The 16,877-nt window shown below is 39.0% G+C and overlaps 1 protein-coding gene across 3 annotated transcripts in view; it reads left to right on the forward strand.

Annotated features, from left to right (window-relative positions):
- The first annotated feature begins 461 nt into the window (after positions 1-461).
- The window catches only part of plcd1b (phospholipase C, delta 1b), a 37,794-nt gene continuing 21,378 nt past the window's right edge, over positions 462-16,877 (forward strand). Inside the window, exons 1-4 of one of the 3 annotated variants that reach the window (XM_036556553.1) lie at positions 462-641; positions 11,589-11,747; positions 16,050-16,278; positions 16,669-16,798. In XM_036556553.1, coding sequence (XP_036412446.1) covers positions 611-641; positions 11,589-11,747; positions 16,050-16,278; positions 16,669-16,798 — 549 coding nt within the window. In that variant the 5' untranslated portion in view covers positions 462-610. Of the gene's footprint in view, positions 642-7,509; positions 7,812-7,857; positions 7,984-11,588; positions 11,748-16,049; positions 16,279-16,668; positions 16,799-16,877 lie in introns of those variants that run through there. The other 2 variants (XM_036556552.1, XM_036556554.1) reach the window with 2 other exon arrangements.

Below are 16,877 nucleotides of genomic sequence, written 5' to 3' on the forward strand. Positions count from 1 at the left end.
GGTAAGATACACCACACATTAACTATTTCACATCAAATCACTCTGAATGACTTTGTATATATATATCTTAAACACTGAATTATGGAGAAATTTTAAAAAATTGGTTTATACTTCTCTAAGCATTTTCAAGTGATAATATATGTTTACTTTTACCTTTGAAAAGTTGCAAAAAAGGGAATCAGTTCCGCTTTAGTCCATCACATTTGCGCATAATTCAATTTAACTTTTTTTTTTCTTGATGACCAAAAAGAGAAATTTCAGTTCCTGTGCTAATAGACGATGAAGGAACTAATAAGTTCCTCTGCAGTCCTGTATGAAGCTCAGCACTGAAAGAGTTTTTGGATCAGAGTTGTTTAACTCATTTTCCTCGCACACATATTAAATCGGTGCATTAACACTGGTCTCCACAAGGCGGCACTGTTTTGCATAATTTTCACTGTGCGGGCTGGAAGTTCGCCAGTTTGCCAACGATGGACGCTGTGTGAACTTCTCTGAGACTGATCCTATAAAATCCTGGTCTCTGCTTAAACTGTCACGACTAATATCTTAGTTTGAGCCCTGAAGAAAAAGCTACTTGACCGTAGGATCTTCTGTGGATATTTACGGGAAAATGGAATGCAACGGCGCAGTGATCATGCATGGTGAGATAAACAGTGAAGTTAACCTTTCTGATGTTTTGCACTGTAAATGATTTGCCTTCATCAGTAAATATCTAAAATCATGCTTTATTCAAGGTCACATTGCGTTGAAGGTGTGTCGTTTTATGAGAATATGAGTTCTAATTTAGTGATTCCATGCTCAGTGAAAAAGGGCGTGTTGCTACAGCACGTTATTTCACGCGAAGCTGGGTTAAAGGGGAATTCCACCGACTTTTCCAAATTTCTCCATAGCTCAGTGTTTAAGATATAGACAAAGTTATTCAGAGTGATTTGATCTGAAATAATTCACGTGTAGATAAGCTTACCAGCACAGTGGTGGTGATAGGAACCAGGGGTCCCAATGTCTATAATGCATATATATCCATTTTATGTACTACCCAAAACCACCAGTGAACCTACACGCGTCTTCTGAGTATTTGTAATGTTTATTGCAATGTTGATAATGCTAAAAAAATGGTCAGTCTTAAAAAAAAAAAATTCTTTGGGGATTATTTTGCTGTAGAACATCATGTATCCATCCACTTTTAATGTAAATTAAAATACATTTTAGACCACACAACTACAACAAAGCAATGTAGCAGACGTTAGACTGAGTATCCATAACCGTTTCATGTAATAACGTTCTGTGAGGGAGCTTTTAGAGGTGGACGTCTGGTTCCTATCACCACCACTTTGTACAATTCTGAATCAGTTTCTCTTTGGATACATTAATTTAACGGATCAGTTCTTAAAGGGGAATTCCACTGATTCTTTCAAAATGTCTGCATAGGTAAACCGTTAAAATGTAAACAAAGTCATTCAGGTTGTTTTGATCCGAAATGCTCTGTTCTAGGGAAACACACATAATGCATCATGCATCACGAGTTGTTCACAGTGGGGGTGTCTGAAGCGTTTAATGCCTTTGAAAGCCCCCTCACAGAAAGTTATTACATGAAATTTAATATGAGAAATTGCACGCTGCCTGACAAGTCGTATGGTAGTTGTGAAATAAGGGTTTAGCCTAAAATGTGTTTAATTTAAATAAATAAAGACGGCGGAGAGGTATATGCATGGTGATGTATGGTAAAATAGTCCCCAAAGGCAAACTTATTTTTTCAGATTTGCCACTAATTTGCCATAATCAACGTTACATTTAAGAACTCAGAATATGTGTAGGTTCACTGGCCATTTTGGATAGTAAATAAAATGGATTTGCGTTGTAGACATTGCGACCCCTGGTTCCTATCAGCACCACTGTAAAGAAATTCAGTGAAATGCTTAACTGCAATTAAGTGTTTTACATCAATCTATTCTAACTTCTATTATGCATGTATGAAAAATCTCCTTTAACTGATTGATGTTGATGCTTGATAAGGCTGTTATTAAACTTCACTGAAAAATAAAATCTGTTGTAGAAATGCTTGAAGCTGAACAAGCATTAGAAAGGCTCGACTGGTTAAAAAGACTTCAGTATATCAGCGTGGTACCATGGACAGCTCCAAGGTGGACCTGTCCATCTTTGACGCAATATATCAAATATTTATGTTATGCATCATTGCAGATTACAGTGAATGCAATACAATCAGCTTCACTCAAAGAGATAACTAACAAGGCCCTGTGCAGACTGTGTGCCCAGTAGGAGCTGTTTTTCTTCTATGTATGATTAACTCTGTTTTCTTTTGTGGTTAAAATATGGGTTAATGTAAACCGCGTCCACAAACGCCCTACTCTGAATGTTCAGTTGAAAGTGCTACTCCAGAGTTGGCCCGGAGGGACATTCCAGCTAGCAAGCAGGCGGAGCGGGTCACATAACACATAATCCACCCTGCTCCTCTCGCATTCCCTCACGGGACGGTGCCTCAAATCATAGGCTCACCTGTGTGATTATACTGATAGGTAGTTCATGACACACTACAAATAATAACATGCTTTAGACCAACACATTATCACATGACATGTTACACAGTTGCTCGGTTTTGTTAAAGGAAAACTCCAGCGGTTTTCATTATCTCCATCTTATGCATATGTGGTGTGTGGTTGATCACCACAGACAGTTACAGGGAGGGAAAATAAGTATTCAGACACTTCTGTCAGTGCAATTATCCACAAATTTGCATGCAGAATGCCTACTGACTTTGCATATTGACGCCATTGAAACACACACACCTCTTAACACCTGCCCCACAGCGAGGTGGAAGCCAATGAGTGCGTTTACATGCACCCAATAATCCAATCATAATTGGATCTCTGCAGTTATCTGATTATTCAAATGGTCATGTAAACTGCACACTAAGGTCTAGAAATCCGATTAAGAAATCACATAAAGAGAGCTGGATTTTAGCTCTAATCAGATTTCTCAGTGCATGTGTACTCTTACTCTGAGTTCTTTCTGATTGCTGAGTCTGTGCATGTACGAAACAGGCTGCGGTACCGGAAATAAGCAAGCAGTGTTGCTGCGAGACACAGCAAAACGCTTTTGGAGCGACGCTGAAACCAACTACATGCTTGATAAAATAAAACATTTAGTTTTCTTCATCTTCTAGATGATGAAGGTTCATATTTTCAGGTAAAGTGGCGCGATGTTTTTAAAAAAAAACATGGCATGAAGTTTATTGGCTGGTTGCAAAGCAGAAATCCGATTACTGTCTGACTCATGCAGACCCTGGAGTTTCACATTATTTCTGATTACTCAAGTGCATAAAAAAGGAATTGATCGGATTACTGACAAAGTCTCATTTTCTCCAGTTATCGGATTATTAAGTGCATGTAAACGCACTCAGTGATGTGGTAGAAATTCTGGGGTGGCCAGTCGAAAGTGGTGGGGTAGAACTGGCCACGTTGGCCACCCGTTTAGTACCATGCATGTTAGTACATCATTAAAGGCAGTCAAAAGTGCACTCTTTTTGCAACTTGATGAATAAGGGCCATTAAGTGCAAATCGGATGTGGTTATGTACACTGGACAGGCTGGTATCTGAATACTTGTTTCCCCTCACTGTATTTAGAACAGGAAAAGAACAGGAAACCTGATAACTCAAAACACACTTGAAGCCAACAGGCAAATGCTTCTATTATAATATGGTTCAAGTCGAAGGGCTTTCTATTTCTATTACTAAGCCCCCTTACTATGAGGAAGTTACACTCACTGAAAAAAACTTCCTTTCAGGTCACTTGGGTGGAACCCTCAAGGACACGTCTTCAGTATCTTCAGTGTGGAAACATTATTGTGCTGTATTTTGTTACAGTTGTGCTTTTTAAGTTGCATTGACTCCACACACCCTGTATTGACTCCTGGCTTTACATTGTTTGTACCCTAAGGGGACTAACATTTACCCTGACTGCTCCTTTGTCCAACAGCGTACTAAGAGGAACATCCCGCTGGAGAGTGTGATATTACACAGTTTGCAGAATGTACTCAATTATTGCAAGGCCACTTAAAAAGTGTGTTGGGCTGGACAAATAACGTGGGTTATTTGTTGTTAACAAACAGCCAATAATTAGGAATTATGTGCTGCAGTAATAATTAAAAAATATGCAAACATATGTGTCTCTTTTGTAATTCCAGCATGGCAACGTCAACAGAGCTAAATTAACAGCCACAAGGTTAAACTGGTTTTCCCAGCACTCATTTAAATCAATACACCAGCATTTTGCCACCCAGTCTGTATCTGCTGCATGTGTCGTGACAAAACCTTGTATCTCCAAAATGCCACAGGAGGAGGTACAGGAGGAGGGAAAACATTGGGTTGAAGGAGATAACGAGAGGAGGGAATTTTGGGCTCTATACAGCCTCTGCGGGTCACTAGAAGGCCATGTGCAGGCGTGGATAAAGCGGAGGAGAAGGGGGGAGGAGGTGGGGTGCACAGTTTGTCACGAGAATGAGGAGTGGAGTACTGGTATTTTTAGGAAGCCGGAATTGAGAAGGAGGAGTTTCAGGCGTGGTCGTTCCTCAAACTTCAGTAATGCCGTAACTCAATTTAATGGGACAAGTCATTTTGGAATATTTCAATTGGTCCATTCATCGTAAATTTTTAACACACTGTAAGGCTGGCGTTTCATTTTCAACCAGACAAGACCCCAAAGCTCAGTTAATCTAAAACTACGTCTTTAATTTAATAAACAAGCAGCCTTGAAATAGAAGTACTGAAATGACTGGCTGTGTAGAAGCTCATCCTTTCTACAAAGCAGCTCCAAAAGCTGAGTAAATGAAGCCACACCTAGCATTATCTAACGAAGTTCCTCACCTTCACCAAACTTCACCAGCTCATTAAAACAATAAAATGCCAAGTTACAAGAGATTCTGTGATCCTGGATGAGCCCCAAAACATTCTATAGAAGAATGAAAAACGAAAGTGGAGATAAAATGTTTTGCCACAATTCACTTCAGCACCTGCACGTTGACTTCTGTTAGAATTGTATTGAGTTCAGAGGTTTTCTGTTCTTTTAATAGGTGCAGTAAATACAGACTACAGATACAGACTAGGTCGAATAATGTTATAGTGGTCCTTTAATACAGTTGATTATATACAGATATTGCTATGTCCTTGCTTGACCCATACCCCACTGCCCTTGCCTACCTCAGGCCATTGCCAGCGTTCAGCACTGACCCTGTTGACCTTGAGTGGGATGCTCTGGAGGAGCCACATTTGAGCCCAAGGTCACAATGCCCATGCATATAAAGTGCCCCAGCAATGGGCTGTATAGCAGCAGAGCTGTAGGAAGATGTTCTCTGAAAGCGTGTCAATTAATGGATTCTTCACACTGGGTCATTTAAATATCGGGTCAGAACACATTATATGAGGACTACATCAAAGATGATGCCATTCATTGTGCCAGTGATTACATAAATATATCCAAATTGTCTTGAAATCTATAGTAGTATTAGTTGGCGTAGTATCTTATTAAAGGATGATTCCTCCAATTTTTCAAAATTGCTGCGCAATTCAGTCGCTGAGATGAGTAAACAAAGTCATTCTGACTGGTTTGATGCGAAATGTCCATCGTAGGGAAACTTACCATCTTGGATTTTTTTTAAAGTGGTGGCTATAAGAACCAGGGGTCACAAATATATCCATTTTATTTACTAACCAAAATGACCAGTGAACCTACACGTGTCATCTGAGTTTTATATGCAATGTTGATGATGGTAAAATAGTGCTAAATCTGAATAAAGAGGTTTTTACAGAGCTATTTTGCCTTATAATGCACTGCATGTACCCGTCCACCATGACTACATTTTAAGTACGTACATTTAATGCCTCACTTCAAATCTATCATAAAACAGTGGCTCAGGCATTTGTAGCCATTTTGTGTAACAGGTTTCCATGAGGGAGCTTTATATAGACATTTAAGACTTAAGATGTCTGGTTTCTGTCACCACCACTGGGAACAATTCTGGCTTTTTGCTTTTTAAGAACGGAGCATTCCACATTCAACCACTCTGAATGACCTTGTTTACATCTTAACCATTTAATTATGCAGAAATCTGTGGAATTCTCCTGCAGTAAATGGGGACTGTGATATATTCCCTTTAGTAAAACAGTGCAATGATGGGCCTCATAGCGTTCATTTACAACTTGGTACATTTGTAAACATATGTACACATTACGAAAATGGCAGTAGTCACAGGGGTGAGCTCATATTTGTTTTCCCAGAGGTTGAAATTTTCCATCACAACGACAAAGTCGGAGCAGCGCCAGGCCGTGTATTACACGTGTCGGGCGCTAGATGTCGCCAAAGTTTCACAAAAAAACATACAAGCCACTGACGCTTTCCTCGTAGTGAGGTCATTTTACTGTTTTTTTTTATTAAAAAAGAATGATTTCCTTTGTGTATTAACTGTTTATGTTTATTTAATGATTCACGCATCGATATGGCTTTATAAACCTCCCCTGCTAGAAAAAAACACCATTAGAACCACTAGGATTAAAACCCGATGATTTTGCTTTCTAATGGGCACTGGTTTAATGGTTACTGTTAGAGACCACTAATTTCCTGTAAGTCACCTTTGGATCCCATTAGGAAACCATCAAATGCATCTGGAATCGGTCCCAGAACACCTGTTAAATCATTAGAGTCCTTTACACTGTGATATCACCCAACTAGGAAAACACAAAATACCATTAGAGACCAGGAACCACTTTGAATGGTTTTTATGATGATTTTTTTCGCAGGGTCCCCAAAATAAAAATGCAAATTGTAGAGCTAGAGCAGGCTGTTAAAGGGAAATTCCACCCATTTTTCCAATTTTTTGGCATAATTCCGTCATTGTGACGCAAGAAATTCATTTAGAGTGTAAAACAGTAAAATGTAAAATAGTTAATTTAGAGAAAGTTACAGAATCTGATTTCTGTACAGTGATGGTGATAAGAACCAGGGATCACAATCTCTACAAAGCAAATATAGCCAGTACATTTACTATTCCAAAACAACCAGTAAACCATTACGTGTCTTGTATTATTTTATATGTAATGTTTATAATGATGGAAAATTAAAATTAAGTTTCTTTGGAGACTTTTTTGCCTCACAACGCCCTGCATGTACCCCTCCGCCATGAACGATTAACATAAACGGAGTAACAAGACATTTTAGGCCATAACTTTTGAATGCCTCAGGCATCAGGCAGTGAATTCATAACCATTGTGTGTAATAACGTTCTGTGAGAGAGCTTTTCAGAGGTGGACGTCTGGTTCCTATCACCACCACTGTGAACAGTTCTGACCCGGCAAGTTTCTCTAGAACGGAGCGTTTCACACCAAACCACTCTGAACGACTACGTTTACGTTTCAGCCGTTTAATCGTGTGGACGTTTTGAAGAATTGGTGGAGTTCCCCTTTAAACTGTAGACGTGAGCTGTAACACTTCACAGCCCTGTGTGAACGGCGACAGGGCGCTGAGTAAAGATGATCGAGCTCCTCCGCGCCGTGTAACAGGCTGCTGCTGCTTCGTAACACAAGGAGTGAACTTTGGATGGTACACGCCCAAGAAAAAAAGAGAGACAGGAACACAAACTTCCTCAGGGGAGCGGAGCAGACGTGCGTCCTCGATGCTTTCGCTTGGGAGAGAAGCGCCGAGATGCAGTGCATAAGAAAGCAAACAAGCAGGAGCAAGTCGGAGGAATTACTGCATCAAGCCCAGAGCCAGAGAGTGGCAAGTCTGAACTCGAAGCTGCTGGGTAGGATCATCATTTTCACCTTTTCAGCCTTTGGCGTCGTCTTTCGGCATCAACCAGTTCTGCGCGGTGTTTTGGTTCTGGTGGAATCACGTTCGGCAGCTGCTTGTTTTCTTAAAGGGGAATTCCACCGACTTTGCTAAACATCTGGATCATTGAGTGGTTGTGACGTAAAGTAAGTCAGGGTTGTTTGGTGTGGTTGTGCTTCATTGTGGATAAAATTAATGATGTCATTACAGTGGTGGTGATGGTAACCAGGGGTCACAGTGACTACACTGTATAGAGTATTCTGAGCTTTGATATGTAATGATGATAAAGGTAAATGGGGGGCGTGTCATTAGGTAGCCCTGTGATGGACTGGCCACCTGTCCAGGGTGTATCCTGCCTTCCATCCAATGTCAGCTGGGATAGGCTCCAGCACCCCACCGCGACCCAGAAGGATAAGCGGTTTAGATGATGTGTGTGTGTGTGTGTGTGTGTGTGTTTGTGTGTGTTTGTGTGTGTGTGTGTGTGTTGGGTAGGGATGGGCAGTTTGACAGTTTTTAATTAATTAACTAAAATAACATCACAATATGCTTTTCTGAGCATATTGTGGTACTTAAATCACTTCCCAAGTATATGTAATTACAAAAAAAGCACCATTTGAACTGTTTCATTGGATTCAGTGCAGTGCAGTATGTTAAATACTGAATATGAGTCATTGTATTCATAGTTTTAATTAGTCATTTTTAAATGTAGCACTACTTTTGTCTTTTCCAATTTATCAATTATCAGAAAGAAAATACATATCTTGACATATTGTGTCATGAAAACGTCTTGAAGTATGGATTTAAAAATGTAGATGTCATTTAAAAAAAATATATGTAAATATAACTTAAAAGAACTAACATAAAACTATCATAAAACTTATAATAAAAAATGTCTCTGGCATCATGCAGCATATTCATAACCATTTCATGTAATATCTTTATGTGAGGGAATGTTTAGAAGCATGAAACACTTTAGATGTTCCTATCACCACCACTGTGACCAGTTCTGAGACTCTTTATAATGAAGCGTCTCACATCATGCAGCCCTGAATTGGCTTTGCTTATATCTTAACCATTCAGTTGTTCAGACATTTTGAAACATCTGTGAAATTTTCCTTTAATACAGTGTCAGTGATGCTAGTAATTCAAAGTCACACAGGTTTACTTGGCTTTGTCATGCGAAAGCAGGAAAAAGTGCTGCTCGTGTGACAAAAAAAATTCAAGCGAATCTCCATATAAATAATGAATGTGTCCTTGGTTTTGGTTTCAAGTTGCTGTGGTGGGGTTAGTAAAGCTGTCTTGCACTGTTCTTGCTGTTATTGCGCCATAAAAACATCCGGACTGGTACAGATTGAATGATGTAGCATGATGGTGCAAGTGCATCTCCAGGAAATTGATGGGTAGAAGAGACCTGCCCCTGCCAACTGTAAGTGTAATACTACAGAGTTCCAGACTGCACAAAAACTGTGCGTTGGGTGGTGTAATAAAAAGAGTTTTCATGGCTGATCAGCTAAACCTAAGCCAAAGATCACTATGTGCAATGCCAAGTGTTGGCTGGAGTGGTGTAAAACATGCCACTTCTGGACTCTGGAGCAGTGAATGCGTATTCTCTGGAGTCATGAATCATGCTGCCATGAATCTGGTTTTGGTGGATGCCAGGAGAACGCTACGTACCAGAATGCATAGTGCAATCAGTAAAGGAGGGATAATGGGCTGGGGTTGTTTTTCAGGCCCCTTAGTTCCAGTGAAGAGTGATGGGAATTGCTAACGCATAAAAACCCATTTCGGACAATTATGTGCTTTCAACTATGTGGCAGCAGTTTGGGGAAGGTCCATTCCTGTTCCAGCATAACTGTGCTTCTGTGCACAAAGTGAGCTCTGTAAAGACAAGGTTTGACTAGTTCGGTGAGGAGGAACTCCAGTGGCGTGCACAGAGCCCTGACCTCAACCCCACTAAACACCTTTAAGATGAACTGGAGTGTCAATTGCAAGCTAGACCTTCTCTTCCAACATCAGTGTCTGACCTCACTAATGCTCTTTTGACTGAACGGGCCTAAAATCCTACAGACACACTCCAAAATTTTGTGGAAGGCCTTTCAGAAGACTGGAGGCTGTTATAGCTGCAAGGAGGGCCAACTCCACATTAAAGTGCATGGTTTTGGAATCAGACATCCAGCAAGCCTGTATAGGTGGGATGCTCAGGTGTCCATATACTTTTGGCCATATAGTGTGTTTATTTTGGATGTATTTCATATTTATTTTCTTTGAAAAAAATGTTCTAGTCTGTGCACATGTCTGATCTGTTTAGTGGATGCGTGCAGTCGAGTGCAAAAGTTTGGGCGCCCCGTCTAATTCCATGATTCGTTGATTTTCTGTGTGAAAAGCAGAGAGCACACTTCTGCACGTTTGTATGCAGAATTAATAGTTTACTTGCTGAATTTAACATATTGGGGTAAAATGAAACACAAAATATGACCTGTGCAAATGTCACGGCACAAACTCCCAATATGTTAAACTGAGCAAATAAATGGAAATTGTGGACTGAAATGCAGAAAAAGCCATATTTAAGTTTTTCCCCCTGTAGACGATGTGTAAACTACTCTGTGCTCCTACCATATTTTATGAATTACAACCAGCCAGATTGCTGATATGTGGTGGAGTATCTAATTGTTTCTAGAGATTGAATCTTCAGACACACACCAGGCGGGAGATATGTGGGAGGGCTATGAATTCAATAGGTGGGGCATTATTGCGTCAGCTGAATTTTATATGTTAAAAAAACTTCACCCTAACGTGAGTGCACATGGGTCTTTGTTACATTTCAAATATTATTTTTCATTACAGTTAAACAGTCCTGATATTTGGGGTTGTTGCAGCCCCCTCAACACCCCTCCACATACCTGGTTATGTAAAATAAAATTCTACAGCACCAAAGAGAGGCATGAAATAGTAGGTTACTTTCTTTACAAAGTGCTTGAGGAAAAGAACTGTTTATTGGAAAAAAGTAAAAACGTCAAAAAATGTAACTACAGCAGATGAAACTGAGTAAATGGAACCAGTGTAAACAAAGTCATTCAGAGTGGTTTGGTGTGAAATGCTCCGTTCTAGAGAAACAGATTCAGAATGGTTCACAGTGGTGGTGATAGGAACACCACCGGCACAGTTTAATACATTTAAAAACTCCCTCACAGAAAGCTATCTCAAGAAATGGTTATGAATATGCCTTCTGATGCCTGAGGCATTGTTTTACAATAGTTTTGCAACAAAGTTTTAACTGAAATGTATTTTCACACTGCATGCCAGGTGAAGAGGTACATGCAGGGTGTTGTGAGGCAAAGTAGTCCCCAAAAAAACACTACATTTTCAGATTTACCACTATTTTGTCATCATGAGCATTACATTAACAGGCTCATTACATTAACAGGCTCAGAAAACTCATGTAGGTTCACTGGCAGTTTTGGATAGCAAATAAAATGACTGTATTTGCGTCGTCAACATTGACTCCTGGATCCTTTCACCTCCAATGTAAAGAAATCCAAGTTGTTAAGTTTGTCTACAGTGAACCACTCTGAAAGACTGTGTTTAGCATCTTGAATTATGCAGTTTGAAAAAACTGGTGGAATTCCCCTGGAATAGCCACCAACCCTGCCCCTCAGACAGCTCATCTCTAAGAGAAGGATGGAGAATGATTGCAGGGTAAGTTGAAAAGGACTCTAACTTATCCCATCTCATGCCTCTTTCCTGGCTCTAGGCATGGAGGATGATCCGGATCTGCAGTTTCTGCTGAGCGGCGCGGGGCTTGTGAAAGTTCGTTCCAGCTCGTGGAAGAAGACGCGCTTCTACAAGCTGCAGGAGGACTGCAAGACTATGTGGCACGAGTCCAAAAAGACCCTGCGCTCCAAGCAAACATGTGAGTTGAACCCACATGTAGGTGTGTCTGTATGTACTGAGTTGCCTATTTGGTGCCACTCAATGGCCGTTTTATCAGAAACACCAACCATATAGGTGCACTTCATTATTATAGAGTTACTGACCACAGTTACTGACTATAGTTGGAAAGAGTTTCTTTGGAAAGAGACCACCATAGGACCACTGCTGACTAGACAGAATTTAAGTTAATTTCTTATAGCAATAGCTCTTACTATTCCTTTGTGTTGTTTTTCTTTTTATTGTTTTATGAACAAAATAATGATTAGTATCCTGCTTGGCAAGACAGACACATAGGTCAGTTAGATTAGATGATTAGATTAGATTAGAGGTCATGGCTTATCTGTGCCATGCTTAAATTCTGTATTATGAGATTTATTACATACATAATACATGCATATTGTTATATGGATCATTCTACCAAATTGGTTTAAAGTCAGAGTTGACACATTTGGGACTTGTAACTGACTTGGACCTGGAATCCTTTTAGCTTTGAGTGACCCTATACCTTAATTATGTTTATTTTATTAAAACGAAACCACTGAACATCCTATTTTGTCACAGTCTTAACATTACCGACACTTTACCAAATGTTTCAGTAGTGACTGTCTTGGTAGTGAAAATTTTAGCTCATTTTAAAGCAGAACTGAAAAACGCTAGCCAGTACATGATAAGCAAACACAGCTTTGAACAATTATATGCATAAAATCATGGTATTTTTCATTAAACACAAAAGAAGTTACCTAATTCCAGAAATAGGTGTTTCTGTAGTGACAGTTCTTAAAGCTACGCCCTGATTTTCAGACTTTGGGATACATTTGCTTCAAAACAATGGGATGCAGCTGCTCACCATGTGGCCATGAGGGACAGGGATGCAGACTGACTTCCTGCTCTAAAATGCAGGGGTGTGGCTAAAATAAGACTCCGCCCATGGAATATAACTGTTGTGCTTCGGTAGTGACATGCATTTTTAAAATAAAGTGTTCTTATTTCAAAATTAAACTTCACTTAAAATGAATAAAAGATGTGAGTATTATGTTCAGAAGTGTAAATGTGGGGTTTAGGGTTTAGGACAGACGCCTCCCAGTAGAAAGTACCCTTTAAAATATACCCATAATATTCTGTATGTATCTGAATTAATGCCTTGCGTTTAAATAGATCATAACATAATCCTTTTTCATATCTATAATCTGAATCCTTAATTGTTTTTTTAAATATATATTTTTTTTACTGTGGGACCACAGTTTGAACTAATTTGGTAGAGTAGACCATATAACTAGTATTTTGGCTCATATTAATTATAGGTTTGTTTTATTCGCTTGATCACATCTCTGTGAAGCTAACTTTTTTTTTCTTAATCACAAATCACAAGCTAAGTGTCAAGCAAGAAAACATGATAGTTGCCATAGCGATATGGTTTTATTGCTTTAATATGTGATAACGCAGTGAGGCAAACTACTCTACTGTACTTTGCTATTTTGCTTTATGCGGGTGATGACAGCTTTTTAAAAAATAATATCCTTTAAAAGGGGAATTTTGCCAATTTTTCAAAATTGCTGCATAAATTATTTGTTGAGATGTAAACAGAGTCAGATTGGTTTGTAAATTCATTGTGAAGAAACCCAGTTTTTTTACAGTGGTGGTAATAGGAACCAAGGGTCATGATGTGTACAACACAAATATAGCCATTTTATTTACTGTCAAAAATGACTAATGGATCTACACACGTCTTCTGAGTTTATATGTAAGTTTGATAATGGTAAAATTGTGAGAAAGTACTGTTTTGCCTCATACAGCCAGCACCCTGCATGTGCCTCTTCTTTGCTCAAAACCTTTTTCGATTGTAAAAAAAAGGCAGCAGGCACTTTTCATGTAATAACTGTGTGATGGAGCTTTTAAAGGACATCTGGTTCCTGTCACTTCCACTGTGAGCAGTTCTGACTCAGTAAGTCAAACCAAACTTTGTGTAGATATGAAGACAAAAATGCACAATCCACATCTTTAATTTGGTGGTTAAAAGTTACCGGATACATTTAGAAAATCTCAGACTAAGTGTAGTGTTTACGCTATAAATCACATGACATCAGTGTGAAAATGACTTGTGCTTTATTACATTTGATCAAAGTTCACAATTGGCATGTTTGCTTGGCCTGCAGGAGCACCATCTGGAGAGCTTGATTCCAGTCCTGATCAAGCATATTTTAGCTCTGTGACTTCAATGATCTAATTGTATTGGATTAGGATTCTTCAGGAAATGATTCATTGCATCATGAAACCTCAGATTTCACCCCAAGTCAGTTTGATTTGATTGACTGTAAATATTTTGTATAAAATGTCATTTACTGCCTAAAAGCTTGTTAGGAGTTTCTGATTTCTTTACAGTTTGCATCTTGTATTCTGAAGTTTACTGTATTTCTAAATTATTTAATACACATCGAAAATATATTTTTCTTTGGGGTGGAGAATAATGTAACAAAAAGACTCTGTAAAATGAACTGCTCATGTAAAAAGGAAAGCTAATTAGCAAGAAATGTAATGAATTCTGGGAAGGCCCATCTCAGTCTCTACATTATTACATAAAAAAGTTTGGAAAGCAGGTTAAATGCCAGTAAAAGCAGAAACAGTGATTTGTAAACTGTCTTTACAGGTATTTATTGAAGACAGAACATAGAAGATACATATTTAATATTTTACCTTGTCAACTCTGCTGATTTTTGTAAATATATGCTAATTCCAAATTTATTACCTGCAATACCTTCCAAAGACGTTGGCACAGGGGCAGTGTAAAACTGTGAAGTTTGTGGTGAGTGAATAGTCTAACAGAGCAACGGAGTAATCTCTGTGCGTAAATGGCAAGATCAAAAACCAATATCGAATGCCCATGACCTTTGATCCCTGCATCAAAAACCGAGCCCATATAGTAAACATGGGATTTCGGGAGTAGTTTAGAAAATCCCTGGCAGTAAACATAGTTTGTTGCTGCATCTACAAATCCCAAGTTAAGACTCTGCTACGTGACACAGAAGTCATGTATCAACAACATTTAGAAACGCTGCTGACTTCTCTGGGCTTAAGCTCATCTGAGATGGACTGACGCAAAGTAGAAATGTGTGTTGTGGTCTGACAAGACCACATTGTTTTTGGAAAGAATAGACATTGTGTTCTGCAGGTCAACAAAGAAAAGAAACATCCTGAATGTTACCAAAACAAAATTTGTAAGTCAGCACCTGTCATGGTGTGGGGGTGTTAGTGGGTAACATGCACATCTGTGAAGATACCATTAATACTGTTGGGGACATTTTGGAGAAACATATTCTGCCATCTAAACGACGTCTTTTTCAAGGATGTCCCTGTTTGTTTCAGCAAGACAACGCCAAGCCACATTCTGCACATGTTGCAACAGCTTCATAGTAAGACAGCAAGTCCAGACCTGTCTCCCTATAAAAACATGTTGCGCGTTATGAAGCACAATATACAACAAACAACTGTTGAAAAGCAGAAATGTTATATTCAAGCAAGAATGGGAAAAAATTCCACTTTCACAACTACAACAATTGGAGTCCTGAGTTCCCAAATGATTACTGAATGCTGTTAAAAGGAAATGGGATGTAATGCAGAGGTAAAAATGCCTCTGTTCAAACCTTTTCGACCATGTTGCAGGCAATAAATCAGAATAAGTGTATATATTGAAAATACAAGTTAATTAGTTGAAACATTAAATATCTTGTATCTGTCAATTGAATACAGGTCAAAAATGATTTGTAAATCACTGCTGCCTGTACTTATTTACATTTTTCTTACCATCCCAACTTTTTTGGAATTGGGTTTGTAGACTGATTAAAACTATTGGTTCCTTCCCCAACATGCAAATAATAACTAACTACTGTACAATCTAACGTTTTAGTTTCTTTGACTTCTTTGAAGCTTGATCTGTATCTCCCACACAGTGCTATTTTTGTATATTACTGCCATGTTTCTACCGCAAATTTACAGTACTGGGTTATTTTGGTACAATTCAGAATTTCATTTAAAAATAATGCATAATAGTGACTGTGGGAAGTATTTACCTAGTAGTGGAATATAGACAATAAGCATAATACACTATGTTTTATGTTGTTAGCACGTTTATTTTCAAGAAACCTCTTATTTTAATTACACCGAACCAACACTCCAAAATTTATGCAGTTGATTCACACTGTTCAGATCAGTGCAACACATTGCATTGGTGGATGTTTACAGCTGTAATCTTGCATGAACGATAGTTATTCTCATCTGCTTTACCCAGTTTCCGTTGAAGATATTGACTCGGTGCGGTCCGGCCGTCAGACCGAGGGTCTCAAGAAGTACACAGAAGAGGCACTGGAGCCGCAGGTCTTCTCCATCCTGTTCAAAGGCCGCCGCAAAAACCTGGACCTGATTGCCAGTTCGGAGGAGGAGGCCAAGCACTGGGTCTCTGGCCTGGAGAAAATCATCTCCAATATGAGTAACCTCAGTCAGCGGAGTAAAACCGAACAGTATCCTTATTCTTACCACCTTCTGTGGAACAGAAATGCATTTGTTTACGGTTGTGGTACACGGACGTTATAACAATTGTCTTATTGTTTGTTTACAGCATTTGCAGCATTTTATGACAATTTACCATGAGCTGGATGAGGGGGGTACCCTTTGTATTGTGCCTATGGTGTAACTGATCCTTTTAACCCTTTAAACTCCAGGCTTATTATTCTGTTATTAACCTTAATGCTTACTGCCCAGTAACTACTATGACTTATATAATAACTGCTATGAAACTAATATAAGTTACCAGTCATTTTAAGAGGTTCTCATAATATCACATTTATTTTAAAGCTTTGCAACGTAATGTATGTTCTGTAATGCGGATGCCCCTTACATCAGAGCATTAGCTGGATATTGAACTGCTTGCGGAAAGCTGATATAAACTGTGACAACAAGATGAGTCCACAAGAACTGAAGAACTTCCTGCATGACATCAATATAGAGGTGGACGACGAATATGTCAAGATGCTGATTGAGGTGCTATTTCCTTCACATTAACTAAAAGTGAAACCACTTAACCTCCATTCAGTGAATCAGTACACAGCATGCTACAGTC

The sequence above is a fragment of the Colossoma macropomum genome, unplaced genomic scaffold (assembly GCF_904425465.1).
Source record: "Colossoma macropomum unplaced genomic scaffold, Colossoma_macropomum, whole genome shotgun sequence".
NCBI classification, from domain to species: Eukaryota; Metazoa; Chordata; class Actinopteri; order Characiformes; family Serrasalmidae; genus Colossoma; species Colossoma macropomum.